The following is a 15,237-nucleotide window of genomic DNA, read 5'->3' as shown; positions in this document are numbered from 1 at the left end:
AACAAACGTTCTGCGGCAAGGCAATATTTGTTGCCTTGCCGCAGAACGTTTGTTAACAACGCTTTTCTTCTTTTTCTACGTTTTACTCAAGTTGTCATTAACTCTCTTCACTTCATGCGGTTCACCGTCTGCTGTGTGTGTGTGTGTGTGTGTGTAGCCCGGCCCAGGGTTTAACAGGCAGTAGTGAAGAGCTAAATGACAGCAAAACATAGTAGAGAACTCTCAGCATAGTTTGCCTATCGCAGACATCTTGGTACTGTATACCGATAATGTATATGTCTTCCAATATGCACTGACATGAAAACTGTTTTGTTATTGTTGATTATAATGCAAATTTAAAAAAAAATCATTTTTACAGTACTGATGTACAATTTATTATATTTTTATTTATTCTTTACCTTCTCAGTGTTAATTTGTTCAATACAGCCTATATGTTAAAGAATATTTAGAAAGTTATTTGTTTGAGAAAGCAGCATTATCATATATATCATATCGATGCAATATCAGCCCATTTTCATTTCAGCTAAAAAATTCACCGTAGCGGGCGATATATCAGTAATCTGTGAATTTTTCCTCTCGCTTTTTCTCTAGGCAGCCCTAGCTGCCTCATACACACTTGTAAAAAAAACACTATGTGTACACAAGCCCTAAGAGAGATAGAAAGAGGTAGAAGAGGAACAAAACATTTAAAATAAAGTGAAAGATAGAACAGCACGGAAAGGGCAGAAATTGTTCTTTAATGACATATAGCTCCTAAATGAAAGACCTCTACATCTTCCCTTCTTCTCCTTGTTCTAACTCTGTTTCTCCTCTTAGTGTCTAAACGTCTAAAGCCAAGCAGTTTGGTTTCTTCTGTCGGTTCCCCAGTGCGGTCTATACAGGTCATAGAATATACAGTACAGTACATACAGGGTTGCACCTCCGCTTCCAACCTCCAATACTGACGCCTCCTCTGTGATCGAGGCTACTGAGGCTCTCAGTCCGTCTGTGCAGTGTTTAGAGGCTTGTTTGGCCCATGTATTAGTTTTAGGAATCCAGTGTCGGGACAGGAGGGCGTCACCTTTGCAGTAAAGTGGCACAAACGCAGCTGCAGAAGAAAATGAGATACTGAAAAGTGCAAAGAGTCTAAAACTTTTTTGGTCGCTAGTTTTGTTACATCTATGTTTTGGTTCATATTTGCGTGGCTTTTGGTCCGGAGGTTGCGAGATTGGAGAAGCCAGTTACCGCAGGTTGGTTTGAGATGAAGAGAAGCTGCCCCCGGGCCGGGCTGGGCCAGGCTGAGCCAAGCCAGGCCGGGCTGTTTTTGGCAGGGCCATGCTGGGTTAGGAAGAGCTCTGCGTTGGGAGAGAACAAAAACAAAGAGGCCTCATCCTCCGGCGTCTCTTTCTACCTGCCGAAAATGTTCTCGTACTCCAGCAGTATTAGCTCCACTATCTGGTTTTGGTAGACCATGTGGACCGCCATGTTCCAGGTCTCCGTTTCAGGTCGCAGCAGCGTGGGGCCGAACACGATGGCCACGCTCTGGGTGGTCATACGGTTTTCCTCACCGTGGTCGATCACCCTGGAGGACAAATATTAAAACTCTCAAGGCTGACAAGAACAATTTTTATCATTCAAACATTATTTCTTACAGAAATATTCTTTGGCAACCTTCCCCATAATGCGGTAGAATCGGAGTTCAATAAATATTTTCATTAAAACATGCAAATTTGGAGGACATTCAAAAACCAGTGCTCACAATTATTGAGTTGAGACAAACTTGGTATTATGTAAACAGCATACAGTGGATGACCCTCAATTAATGTGCTTATGACCTTCCTTTTCAGTGTTTGTCCCCTGCAAGACTGGTTAAACGTCACTAAAAATGTATGTATGTGCTCATATGATTAGTCAATTAACTTATTTGTCATCAGAAAACAACAATTCTGATGTTCTATTAGTTGTTTAAATGTGATTTATTAGGTAAAGGGCCAAAAATTCTGTGGTTCCTGCTTCCAGAGTCAGAATGTGAATGTCTTAGATTGTGGGTTCAACAAAACAAGTCATTTGTAGACTTTAGTGGTAAATTTGATTGGCATTTTTCACTATTTCCTGACATATTGTAGACAGAACAATCTGGTTGTTGAAAAGAAAACTCACAGATTCATTAACAACCAAAATCATCTGTCAGTCTCTGTATGTGATATATATTGTTTTCATGTGTAGAGAATCGTGTCTCCTTCTTGAGATTTTCTATTAAAATTCTTCTGGTTTCCACAAAAAAAAAAAATCAATAAAAAAACAGTGTTTTCCTTACTTCCTGAGGTGTTTGAAGAGAGCCTGCATGGTGTCGTGGTTGGGCTTCGGCAGCTGTCTGACCAGGTCTTTGATGGACTGAACTCGATGCTTGTAGTCTGAAATCTCTGCAGAGTGGAAAACACAACACGTATCAAAGTCTGAGAGAACAATCACAGCCATCGTAGAGTTAGTTCCCTGCATTCAGTTAAAATTCTTGGAGTGAGCACAAAATCAGTGACCAAACTCTGAGGCTGACATCAATGAGACGTCCAATTCTGACAGAATGATTGTTTGGGGTTTTGTAGCAGTACATTTCCAGTACATTCGCTTTAAACTCTGAGTTAACGCATGAATAAATCCAGATATCTGTGGTACAGCTGTATGTAACACGTACTGATGCCGCTGACAAAGTCATGGAAGAATGCGTAGGTGAAGAGAGGCTCCGGCAGCTCCCTGAAGTACATCTTTAAGGCTCCAGTGGTCACATGGATGTCCTCCCACTTCCCGTCTGCCAGGTTCACCTTCTCATCTGGACACACACAGAAACCCTTCAGTCAGTGTCGTCAACAGACGCTTATAACAGCGTATCAGAAGAAACTGACAGAATTCAAGTTAGAATACTTCTAAATAACCAGTGGCAGTTTCAGAAAGCGGTAACTTACCATGATTAACAGCAAAGCGAAGTTTTTGTATGACAGCCAGGTTCCCACTAACCCTGTACAGCCCATCTATACACAGACCTGCAGGGGATAACGGGAGACAGACATTGACATCAGCTCAGTAATATCTGCATCTGCAGTTGTTCCTATGGTTCGTTTATTTGCTTTGAGCATCAGAAGAGTTGAATCACCCAAAACAAGATAGTATCCTGTTGGTCAGGCCAGTACTCATGTTATCATGAGGCAGTAAACCCTAGCTAGTATCATTTCCTTCAAACTCAGGTCAGGTAAAGTGACACACATCTGATTCTGAACCCACCGTTGTTCTCCACGTGGTCGATGCACATCCTGACGAAAATCGGCACCGTGGTGTTCTCCCTGTGACACAAACTGGACAGACTGCAGCCGAACACCTGATCTGAACACACAGAAAGGAAGAAGAAAACCACAGTCACAAAACAGTCCAAAGTCCTTGTTTTGTTGCAGTATGTCTTTTTATCGACGCTCAGATCTTAACAGTGGGCTGCAAAACCTCCCTGTGCCTTATTACTTTCTATTACAGGTAAAGAAAAGCAAGGTTTTTCTGTCTGTGGGCTCTTTAATGTCACATAGGCAACAAACTTCAGGCAACAAATGTATAAATGACTATAATTATAAAACTTTTCCCGGTTAATAATTACAGTACTATAAAACTTTCCTGATTCCTGTGGGTAAATTGGCTTGTTGAAGGATACATTAAATAAAAATAGAATATTGTTAAGGTTAGAGCAAATGGATGTATGTAAAGAAATAAAACCAGTCTGTTTCCTCTATAATTGACCTTTCTGAGGTTAAAAACAGCAACAAAAAAAAACAGCTAACACCACAAATGTACAGTATCAACCTAAAAGACTGTATTCTTTATACAGTTAACTTGATATTTACTTTTCTGCCAGCGATACCTTTTTGAATTGCACAATATCCCAGAATCTTTTTTTACAATGTGCACAAATACAGCAAAAGTTTGTGTTTCTAAGTGGAACTCGTTGCCCTCTGGTACCTTTGATGTATCCTTTGTCTCTGACGGACTGCAGGGTCGGGCGGCGGGTCAGAAACTTCTTCAGCTTGTGTCTGGTCTTCTTGTTGTCGGAGCCGTCCATGCTGGTGGAGGTCTTCATGGCTGCGAAGGAGAGATGGGAGAAGATAGTGTTGTCCACCACTCGTCTCAACACACTGTTCTGCATGACGGCTGCTCGATGTTTTGAGGGAATGAAACTGAGAAGCAGTTGTTTTATAGGGGCGAGTAGGGCACTGAGCCAAACAGAAACTTTGTACTTTAAGCTTTCATTTTCAGTCTTGTGTAAAGTGTCCACCCTGTTCATATTTCCCTGCTATCATATATGATTTTTTTTCCAATGAATTCGACTCCTAAATATTTGAGTTGATGGTGATTTATTATCAGTTTTACACAGAAGTACTTTACCTTATAAATACTGCAAACATGTTCATGCTTGTATTTTTAAATTTGTTTAACATCATTAAACACCACACAGACCTCTGCCTTTCTTTGAGTCTCTGTGCTCTTTCTCTTTGTCGTGTTTCTCTGCACCAGGAGACTCCGGCATGTCCTCTTCAATGGCCTCATCAGACTCCCAGGCCTAAGACACACACAAACACACATTGAAATAAGATACTGGGTGTAAAGCCTGCTGCACCTTTGGACTCTCAGGGCAGCAAAACAACAAACTAGATAAGTAGTAAGGTGCCACTGATTAGATATCCAACGTTTCCTCTTCATTAACCGGCAAAAAACAAATATTTGTAGAGCAAACTGTACTTAATATACCACAGTTCATCTTTTTAGTTTCCTCCAGTGGTTAAAATAAGCAGCTCGTGTTCAGTTGGAGAGTTCAAGTACATCCGACTTAAAATATGTGTTTTCTTTAAAAAGTGAATATGCCGACAGTCATAAGTTAGCTGTGACAGAAATCCACTCTTCCTAAAAACTGGTACACTTTATGACGACAGCACAGGTTCTAGGCTTTAGCCTCTAATTGGGCTACTTTTGGTCAGTCCAATCTGGCAACACTGGCAGAGACACGTCATTTTGGGACTGTGTGAAGGTGTTGATCCTTACATGGGTGCTGATGGTGTCCTGCAGCGCTCGGAACCAGTCATTGATCAGGACATCGTTTTCTGACTGGATCAGCAGCTCCGTGCCCTGCCGAGTCTTCACCTGCAACCAGGAGAAAGACCCAAAGTACCAGTGAGGTAATATGTCTGAAACTACACCTAAAGGATGTTTTGTTTGTATTTGAGAGTTTTCAGTGCTTTCAAAACGAAGAAGAGATCGAGGAAGGGCACCTACCTCTATAACGTGTTTCTTGCTGGACTTGTCCTTGGAAGCCCAATCCACCGAGCCGCCCCTCAGATCCACAGTGAACTCTGGTTTGGACTGACCGCCTCCAAACTGGACAGAGACAGGAAATGAATCAAAGGAGGGCAAATTAACACACAGAGAGCCTTCATGGATGTCATCAGCATTCAACCATGCAACAATTTGTGTAAATGAGAAGAAAATGTGCTACTTCGATAATAAGGACACCTACAGATTAACTTTCTGATCAACTGCTGTGCAAAGTTTTTAACTTCTGACTAAAATTGAGCTACACCTTCCAGTACAGCTCTGTTAAACAAATCATTGTGATATGATAGTTGTGTCATTTACATTTTCTTGTACTTGACTTTTGATTGTTTGTGTTGTATGTGGTTTGATGTCTTAACTGTATTATCTATTGATTGTTGTATTTGTCTGACAATTGCCACAGACACATGGGAATTTCCTAAACTATAACCAGAATACATGCATATGTTCCATATACATATATGCAATTAATTCTGAATTAATGTAAAAGGTAATTCTATTAAGTAATGGGACATTTTCCTCTCTTAATGCAAGCTTGGTTGAGATTTAGGAAAATGACCCAATCTTAAGCTCATTGAACTTTGGTTTTGTATGAGCACAGGTGTCTCGTGAGTTTCAGCCTGCACACATGCAACTAAAAGCCGAGAGTAATCCTGCCTGTGTGTCACGCTCTATTCATGTAATCAGAAAGCATGACATCCCTACAGACCTCCATGTGATGATCTACAACTGATGAATGCCTGAACTTCACAACTTCTCCATTACTCAAAAAACAACAGTCAAGCCACAGAGTAAAACGATTTTGCATATAAAGAGTAATATTGTTCTTGCCCCATGCCAGGAATAACACACAGAGGGGTTGGGGTCAGAGCATGACAGATAGGAGGGAGGTGGCATGCGGAGGAGGAGAGAGAGAAGCACACAAAAGGAAGGAGGAAGCACATACAGAGGAGGCTCTGTCGAGCCCAGAGCAGCCATAGGAGACAGCAGGACGTTTCTTAGCAGACGGCCTCCAGTTACTCAACAGTGACAGGAGAAATTCAGGGAGGGAGCCACTGTGGTAGTATGGCTGCATGGGAGGATGGAGGGGATCACGACAAGGAGGATGAGGGAGGGGGGAGGTGAAGCCAAAGGTAAAGAGACGGAAGCATGGAAAGAGAAGGAAAGGGAAACATGTAGAAGAGAGAAATGTCAACCCCAACTCCCATCGAGTGACCTGACAAACCCACTCAAAAACACTGGAGGTCCTTTAATGTAAAAAAGCAGCATCACACAGAGATGACACACTCATTCTCACCCTCTAATCAATGAACTTGAGTGACTGTTTCTGTGTATTTTATCTAGACAGGATCTTGCTGTTGATATGAAACAACCTTTATTTTTTAAATAAAAGGTTTGTGTCACTAACCCAGCTGGTCCCGCCTCCTTGGCCTTTGGCAAATAACAACGTGGATCCTTGGAGCACGGTCCAGGAGGAAGTCCAGTTCTTCCTGCAACAGATAATTCATAAAGAGTCCTAAAAGTAAATCTGCAGAGACCTTCTAATACTACTAAACAACATTAGGGCTAAGAATCAAACCTCAACTCAACCTCAAACCTGCTCAGCAGTACGAGAATGACCCTCATTCAGACAGAAAAGACGAAAATAGAATTTTTTATAAGATATAGATATAAAAAAACAAACATCATAAAAACATTGCTCCACAGTGCCACTAGAGGTCAAACTCTCCACAGGGTACCTTTAAAACTAGCTCAATAATACTGTAGAATATTAACAATGGTCTTGTTATGGCCAAAGACTCAGTGCTACTCACCTCACTTTCTTGCCGTGTTCAGTGATCTTTGTCACATTCAGAACTCCGCACTTTTCAGACGGCTGGAGAGAAAGAAAGCATTAGGACGCGCCTTAAAGAAGCAGGTTACGCACACATCAACCACTTAAACTATGATTTACAACCACAGCAGAATGACATGAGAGAAAGCTGCTGAATATTGTGTCATTCCGTTGTAAAACACCACCACCATCAAAAAATACCCCGCCACCAGAACAATTACAGCTTTCAGCTTGGAGGAAGGCAACAGACTACTACCATTATTCCTACTCAAGAAAGGCAAATGACTAAACACAAGAAAGTGGCATCAGATTAAAATAAATTGCAAAGGTAAAACCATGAATTTCTTGGCAAAACTACTGCAGCAGTTAGAGATCTTTTGCTTCAGATTCTGACACACAGGGAAATTCTGGTACAACACAAATAATCAACGCACCCAGGAACAAACAACATTTTGACAAGTCCAAGTCAATTCCTCGGGCACAGTTACCCATCAGCACTGCTTATAAACAGGGATTCTACACAGGCTAAAGTTCAAATGTACCAAAAAAAATGCAAAAAATATCAGCGTATGTAAGATGACAGAGGTTACTGTATACTGGGACTTCTCTATTTATTTCCACACCTGTGTAGAAACCCTGCAATAAGCTCAAACACATGTCCCTGCCTACAACCAGGGAACACCTTAAACCCCCCCGCAGGGCTAAGCCTAGTGGGTGGTGAGGAGGTGAGGTGAGGGGTGAGTACTAACAGAGGTGGGGGGCTTGGGAGACGAAGGGCAGGAGTCAGAGTCAGGAGAGGGGGGCTTTTGACCCAGAGGAGCGTCCTAGTGAGGAGACAGGGATGAAAAAAACAAACTGTCACAACAACAAAAGGGTTAATGAGAAAATGATGAGAGGTTAAGAAGACACAGACGGATGAAAGAGTGCGGTGGCAATTAGCGGTGAGATTATAATGCTGCAAAGTGTGTCGAGTACCTGTGGGAGGTCCAGGAGGCACCAGCGGATTATTAATTAGATGTGGACGCAGGTATTTATCACAGTGCTCATGCTGCCACTACAAACTACTTCATCTTTTAGCATTTTTTAAGGCAGATTATTTCTGTATTGTTGTGGCCAAACCCTCAAATGTAAAAGTTCATCAAATTCATGATTGAATGTTGAGCATTTTGGTGGAATGATTCAAATGAATGCGCTCAATCAACTCAGAATCAGGCGAAACCAAGTGAATTTGACATAAAGATGGGAATGTAATTATTACTCCTGGTGTGTGATTTGTAAAGCTAAACATGCAAGCTGATTTTCTGCTTAGATTAAGGGACAGGGCACGGATTGGTCGGTCGGACAGGCTACTGACTTGGTGTTTGTATGGGTGTAGGCGGGCGGAGCCTGAGCGGAAACGCCTGGTTTTTAACAGCCGCTGTAAAGCAACCAGTCTACAACTGAAACTCTGAACTTGTGTAATACATTTTACCAGTGAACACATCACAATAACAGCTCCATATGGACAAACCCATTCTGTACAGAAGGCTTTGAAGTCCATACACAGGTAAAATCATTAATCACAACTGGCACAAGAGATGGATTATAAAATGTACTTTGCAGTGGAAATTTTCACTGGAGATTTTCTTTGCTGGCAGTGAAATTTAGTATTTAAGATTAGAGGTTATTTTAAGTCTGTAGTGTGCAGACTTGGGTGTCAGACCTTGTCGTTGGGGTCTGGGACGTAGGCGCTGTGTCTCCACTTGGTCAGGACGATGGGCTCCACGTGTTTCCTGTCCAAACTGCGACTCTTTGGCGCGTCTCCGGGCGGCTGTGGAGGGGAGATGTTGTACTGGAGGGAGGGAATCATACTGTATTAATATACTCAAAAAAAATAAACAAATAAATAGAAAATGTCACAGCAGTGCTTCTCTTCTGGGTGCCAGCTGGTGCAGAGCAAAATAAAACCAAACAAAACAAAACAAACAAAAATACATTCCAGCACACACCAGGATACTAGGATTGACACTTTTTACATTACAAACAAAATAAAACTAATGAAATAGCCAGTTTGACACTCTGATATAAATTGTATCTCATTGTCTTGTGTAATGTAATATGTATATTTAATCTTGAATCGTAAATTATATTTGCTTTTGCCTACTGTGTTGTATTGAAATGTGAACCTGTTGGAGTTCCTGCTAACATTTATAGTCACATCTGATGGCACAGAGCGAATGAAGCAAGACGCAAAATGTGTAGTTTGCTCCTTTATGTTTTGTTTTCAATGTAATAAAACAGTGCCAATCCTACTATCCTGGTGTGTGCAGAAATATATTTTTGTTGTCTGGTATACTTTTAATTGCATTAATTCAACGCACATATATACACATAAGGTGGTTGTATCAAGTTTACATCCTCAGTTATAACTAAATATGTGTGCCTGATTCTGCCAAGAGTTAACGTGATGGTACAACTGAACATCCATTTTATAAGCCATAATCACATAGCGCCATTAATATTAATCTGTGGCTATAACTCATCTACTGAAATCGGTTCTGGATGGATTGTCAGACAAAAAAGAAATAACTAGAAGAAGCAGCTGTGGGGAACTTGTGGTTTCTGCGCTCACCAGAGTGACTCTCTCTGAGTATGAGTATGTATAGTCTTACCTTTGGCAGCTCCCATTCTGACCTTGAACCATCTGCACTGTAGTAATACGGTCTGCCCTGCTCATCCACGTGCTTTAACCACTGGTGGTGCACACATGGACAACAGGAGAAACACAAGACTCATTATTGTGAGTCCTGGCATTACTTACTAAGTATTTCTGTAATGATATCAACCCTACTGACCAACAGACAAACCTAATATCATGTGTTTTTCATGATATCAAATGTTACAAATATATTAACATTGTGGTTTTACATGTGTTCCTGAACCCTTGCACTATACTGTAACTTTCATTTCACATGAATGCTCATTATGTCACTTTTCTTTAAATCTATACAATAAATACGTTTTTTGGATCTTGCATGTGTTATTACAACTATTCCTGGATAATGAGTTTTGCCTTATGGGGGCACTGCAGGAAACAGTTTGATCTTTTCATTATTTCTCTAGTAATCATAGTAATCATTCTCATGCTGTGGTGTTACGACTCTGCCTAATATGTGCGGAGGAAACATTTGAGTTGTGCACAATAGGGGGAAATCTACCATAAATCAACCCAAAATCTGCTCCCACATGCATTCCCAGAAACCACCACAGTAAAGACAAAGCAGAGCAGCGCAGTTCAGCCGGTACCTTCTCATTGGTATAGTCGCTGACGTACAGCGTGTGGCCGTGCTCGTCCATCTCCTCCGACCAACCACGCGGTGGCGAGCCATACTGACTGTCTGACTGGCTAGAGTAGGTGCTGAAGCAGGTGTCCTCGGATGACAGAGGCTGGAGTCGACCGATGGAGAGCGAGAGGAAGGGAAGGAAAGACGGCGAGAGCGAGAGAGGAGTGGTCTACCGTCAGTGCAAAGAGAGGGGGAGAGAGGAGAGAAAGGAGAGGGCACCATGGAGTTAACAGAAGAGAGAAGACAGTCATGCACCCAGAACCAATTAATCATCAGAAAATACCCAACACCACTTTAACACAGTACAGAGAACCAGAGGACCCATCAGAGAGCTAAAAGTCATTGATGTTCATGCATGATTTTGGACAGTGTGGCTGAAGGGGGCTGCTGCAGTGTGGCACAGAATCAATGAAGTGACAGTGACTGCTTTTTGCCTGTAGGTGGCAGTGTGGTACAGCCATTTAATGAAACAGAGGCCGGCTCAAAATCAGAAATGACTCCCTAATGATTCAGGCTAAACTGGTGTGTCACAACGTGCGTGTGTGTGTGTTTATGTGAGTGACGATAACAAATACAGTTCACATTAATCACAACTGTACTAACTTCCACAATGCAAAAGGCTGCCTGTGTTTTTTTTTGTTATAGTCTGCCAAGAACAAGTTACTCTGGTGAGCGTGCACAATCAAGCTTTGTGAAATGAATGAAACTTTTTTTTTTTTTGTCTGACAATTTCAAATCTCCCGAACAATCTGTCAACAGTGAAAGAACAATTTTGCAGATGCCCCACTTGTCTGTTAATCACAAGGCAGTCACAATATGTGATGAAGTACTGGCATGCTGTATTTTTCTTATCTATTTAATATCTGTCTCTGACTCATGATGCTTTGACACTCACTCAGTATACATAAGCAAGTGTGTGTGTGTGTGTGAGTCCTTGTAACTCTGTGCTTGTGAGAACAGTGCAACTCAGTTCACTGTTCACTGGTTTAGTTTAGTGGTAATACTTTGAATTTATTAGGTTGAACTTAGGATTTTGAATTAATTCAATCTAAGATAAAGGTCTGACTGCAGAGGTTAGTCAGTATATATTCTATCAGAAGAGAAATGTTTGTTATAAACTTTGTCTCAGACGTTCAGACAGTAGGAGAGATCAGTGTCAGCCAACTTAAATGACAGAACCATGTGTGACCAGGTGTTCACGTGTGTGCAATCACAAGGGCCCAAAAACTCTTTTCTCCACATTACTCAAATTCCTCCTCTGTTGAGTGTTTACATCTGAGCTGCACAATTACATCTGTGTTTGCAGTCATGGAGAGGAGGTGAACTGAACAACTTTGTTTAACAGACTCTTCCTATGCACCTCCACCTCCACCTTTTTTAAAATCACATTGGCCCACAGACATAAAAAATGTACCTGTAAAAAATTTTGCTTTTCTTTTCCATCTCTTGAACCAATGACTACGTGTAGCATTATAATCCCCCTCACTCTCACTTGGATGGCAGCTACTCGGCCCAGCCTTAACAGTATCTGCCTTCAGATGATTTTGTTTCACTCATGCTTTACTTGTTCTCATTGTTTTGCCACATGTAATTCATGTTCAGTTTTGAGTAATGAGAGGCTTGCTGACAATCCAGGCAGCCAATCCCCTGTTCATTGAACAAAGACATATTTTTTTGCTTTTAATTGTTGCTAAGACTTACCAGCCATTGTGACAAGTGACTACTGTTGATTTATTTGCCAAAGGCTGACTTTACTACAACTGATACTTCTTAATTAAGGACTCTAGTTCTTCATAAAAAAGATGTAAAATAATGTATGGGGGGCTCATGAGTGTTTCATCCAACCCTCTGTGTATGATCTGTACCTCAGAGCTTTCTCCTGCACTGTGGTTCTCTCCTCTGGTGCTGGTGTCCTTGGCTCGGGGCGGCTTCCAGGTCCTCTCCTGGGTGGAGCGGTTGTAGTAGAAGTACCTGCCGTTCTGGTCTTTGTAGGTCTCCCAGTCGCCTAGCACGTGGACGGGGGAGCCAGAGGGGTAAGGCGGCAGGTTGGTCTGGGTGATCTTCAGTTCCTGGAGGTTGGTGTAGACAGGGGACTCGGAGCGGCCCTGGCCTGATGAAGATACCGTCTGATGGGGAGAAAGAAAGAGAGCGAGGTGAACTGTGAGTCATCTGTGAGTGGATTTAAGTCCGTTACATAAACAGGGAAAAGTTCCTCGACAGTGAGTGATGATGCCATGCTGTAAAAAATTCACAGCTTTCAGAGTGAAAATCAACAGCTGCACCTGCAAAACACCTTAAAAACACCCCCGGAGCATACATCAAACACCTCTCTCCCACACTGTTAATGCCACGTTCCTACTGAAATCCACGTGGAGCAGAAGTGATTTAATCTGCAGAGTTTCTGCTGAACATTGAGAGGCATTAGAGCAAAAAGGAAACTGCTGAAATGTCAAATAACTGTAGTTCAAGCTGACATAGCTGTTGTTGGCAACAGAGAAGCGGAGCATTGAATGAACTCAGAGTAGGACAGGGGAAGGAAGTGTTGTTGTTATATAACTGAGAGTGGCAGGATCCCATGTCAGGTAGAAATAAGGAAGTAAAACTGACTATCAAGATGCATCCTGAACATTGGGAGGACAGTTCGTCCGGGCTAATCCTTACAGCTGTGAAACTGTGGAAATCTCCCCGACAGAAAAAACTAAAAGATATAAAATATCTTTTAAATGTGGAATTGCAAAATGACTTTTCTTAAATATTTGTTTGAGGGATTTTATTGTCTTTAATTGACACACAGCAAAGAACCATAGGTCGGATTTGAACCCTGAGCCACTGTAACGAGGACCCTTGGTACACGGGGCACCAGCTCTACCAGGTGAGCTTTCCGGGCGCCTCCTAACTAGAATTATATCATTAAGGGGAGTTCTGATGCAAAAAAAGCTCAATATCCCTACAGTTCTCTCAGTACTAATGATTTACTAATGACTTTCTTAATTAAGTGATTAATCGTTGGACATATAAAGTGTTGGAAAATAGAGAAAAGTGACATAATTTCCTAAAGCCCATAGTGATGAAATTGCAGTCTTTTTTCCTAACCCTTAAACAAAATCCAGAGATATTCAATAAATGTACTATTGGACAAGAAAAAGCCACGAATCCTACCACTGATCTAAACAGCTGGAAACATGAAATGTTTGGCATCTTTGCTTGAAAAATCAACTAAAGTAAAGTTGTTGTAATTCAACTCAGTGACCAATCATTCCACCCCTAATAACTGGTATAACCATTTTAAATGAATACCTTCAGTATAGACTGATAGCAAACTACCATCTTACCATCACTTTCTTAAATGATGACAGTCTATATCTGTTCCTGTTCCTCCCTGAAACCTGGACTTTTCAGATTAGATTTTGAATCAGAACAAGAAGTCTCTGCAGACAGTGAGCACAGATACTGTCTGAACTGTGAAGATTATGAGGAAAAATGTGAATTATGTTTCAGGTCCAACACATGGCAAAACAGGTCACTCTGCAGAGCAAAACCTCTGTCATGTTACCAACACAGTGCAGAAATGTTCCTGATAAACAGGATGGGGAACCTGACCAACCACTATGCTTCATGCTCTTAATGGTAAGATGGGAGCGTCTACTGCAACTGTCACTTTGTCAGGTGACCAAATATGACTCAAAATATATGGTTTAACAAAGAGTGAATGAGCTGAGTGAACGTGGATATGAATTACAACACTACTGACAGTTAGTTCCTGTATCCAGTCAAACTGCGACATTTCCACAGCTGTAGTACAGCCAGCATGTTGCCTCTAATGACAGAGCATCCTTCTTCAAAACCCCTGGCGCACGACTGATCCAGTCAATGGGCTGCTTGTCATGATTATTTCATGCTGGCATTACAAAGAAGCTGCCTTGCTGCAGAGCGACAGGGCAGAGAGAGTCATAAATAATGCCAGTGCCCCAAGGCCTCCTAACACTGGCTCTGTGATGTTTTTATTGCACGGGGATCAATAGGGATGAAATATGCAGTAGCCGAGCAAACAGCTGGAGGTACCCACGAGGATCGAATATGCAGTGGACTAGAAGAAGCCTGGGAACTGAGCTGTTCAATACAGCATCAAAGCATAACAAAATGAAGGTGGAGGGTGCATACATTATACATAATATATTACATAATTTAACGTAGTTTCTTCTACCTGTTCCTTTAGACTTGAGAAGGCAGCATTTGCCAGAAATCCACTGGTCAGAAAACCCTGACACAAAACAGGAAAACTTGTTTGCAAGTTCTACTATAGAGCCATTAAGCACTAGACTTCCAAAATAAGAGACGGCTTTTTACCAGAAATGCTCTGTAATGCGATTGTGCAAAACCACACAGTGTAAGGTGCAACTTAAAAGTTATGCTCAAGAATTGAAAATGCATAAAATATTACCTCTGGTGGAGAGCAACTAGTGAACACGTCATCCTCCTCATGTACTGATATTGCTCGTAAAATACTTCTCCTCAAACGGGTCATTGCCATTGTCCCTGCTTAATGTTCTGAGTTACTGCATGCAGTTCTGTGGTCTTCCTGTATAATGCTGAGTGAACATGTGATTTAGTGCATGGATCCGTCAAAGGGGAAGTCCTGGTAGTCTATCGGCCGTTTAAAAAAAAAAAAAAGGGGGGGGGGTGAGTATCCCACTTGTGTCGACCACGAAAACCACAATCCCCCCCCGCCAAAAGCTGTTC

The 15,237-nt window shown here is 41.7% G+C and overlaps 1 protein-coding gene and 1 pseudogene across 6 annotated transcripts in view; both read right to left on the bottom strand.

Annotated features, from left to right (window-relative positions):
- Window positions 1-15,237, bottom strand: part of LOC118334800 — a 344,242-nt pseudogene that overhangs the window by 187,623 nt on the left and 141,382 nt on the right.
- Window positions 77-15,237, bottom strand: part of LOC118334802 (rho GTPase-activating protein 12-like) — a 53,603-nt gene continuing 38,442 nt past the window's right edge. The window contains exons 1-18 of one of the 6 annotated variants that reach the window (XM_035670873.1): window positions 14,939-15,073; window positions 12,363-12,623; window positions 10,460-10,666; window positions 9,826-9,906; window positions 8,877-9,005; window positions 7,924-7,998; window positions 7,155-7,216; window positions 6,749-6,830; window positions 6,287-6,409; window positions 5,284-5,385; window positions 5,053-5,151; window positions 4,471-4,573; window positions 3,976-4,095; window positions 3,256-3,354; window positions 2,940-3,017; window positions 2,672-2,806; window positions 2,297-2,402; window positions 77-1,561 (exon numbers count right to left, since the gene is read on the bottom strand). In XM_035670873.1, the coding sequence (XP_035526766.1) occupies window positions 1,387-1,561; window positions 2,297-2,402; window positions 2,672-2,806; window positions 2,940-3,017; window positions 3,256-3,354; window positions 3,976-4,095; window positions 4,471-4,573; window positions 5,053-5,151; window positions 5,284-5,385; window positions 6,287-6,409; window positions 6,749-6,830; window positions 7,155-7,216; window positions 7,924-7,998; window positions 8,877-9,005; window positions 9,826-9,906; window positions 10,460-10,666; window positions 12,363-12,623; window positions 14,939-15,028 (2,127 nt within the window). In that variant the 5' untranslated portion in view covers window positions 15,029-15,073 and the 3' untranslated portion in view covers window positions 77-1,386. Of the gene's footprint in view, window positions 1,562-2,296; window positions 2,403-2,671; window positions 2,807-2,939; window positions 3,018-3,255; window positions 3,355-3,975; window positions 4,096-4,470; window positions 4,574-5,052; window positions 5,152-5,283; window positions 5,386-6,286; window positions 6,410-6,748; window positions 6,831-7,154; window positions 7,217-7,923; window positions 7,999-8,876; window positions 9,006-9,825; window positions 9,907-10,459; window positions 10,667-12,362; window positions 12,624-14,938; window positions 15,074-15,237 lie in introns of those variants that run through there. The other 5 variants (XM_035670868.1, XM_035670870.1, XM_035670869.1 and 2 more) reach the window with 5 other exon arrangements.

The sequence above is a fragment of the Morone saxatilis genome, unplaced genomic scaffold (genome assembly GCF_004916995.1).
Source record: "Morone saxatilis isolate NCDOM2014 unplaced genomic scaffold, NCSU_SB_2.0 Contig23, whole genome shotgun sequence".
Lineage (NCBI taxonomy): Eukaryota > Metazoa > Chordata > Actinopteri > Moronidae > Morone > Morone saxatilis.
The sequence above is the reverse complement of the archived record's forward strand: the minus strand, read 5'-3'. Positions and strand labels throughout refer to the sequence as shown.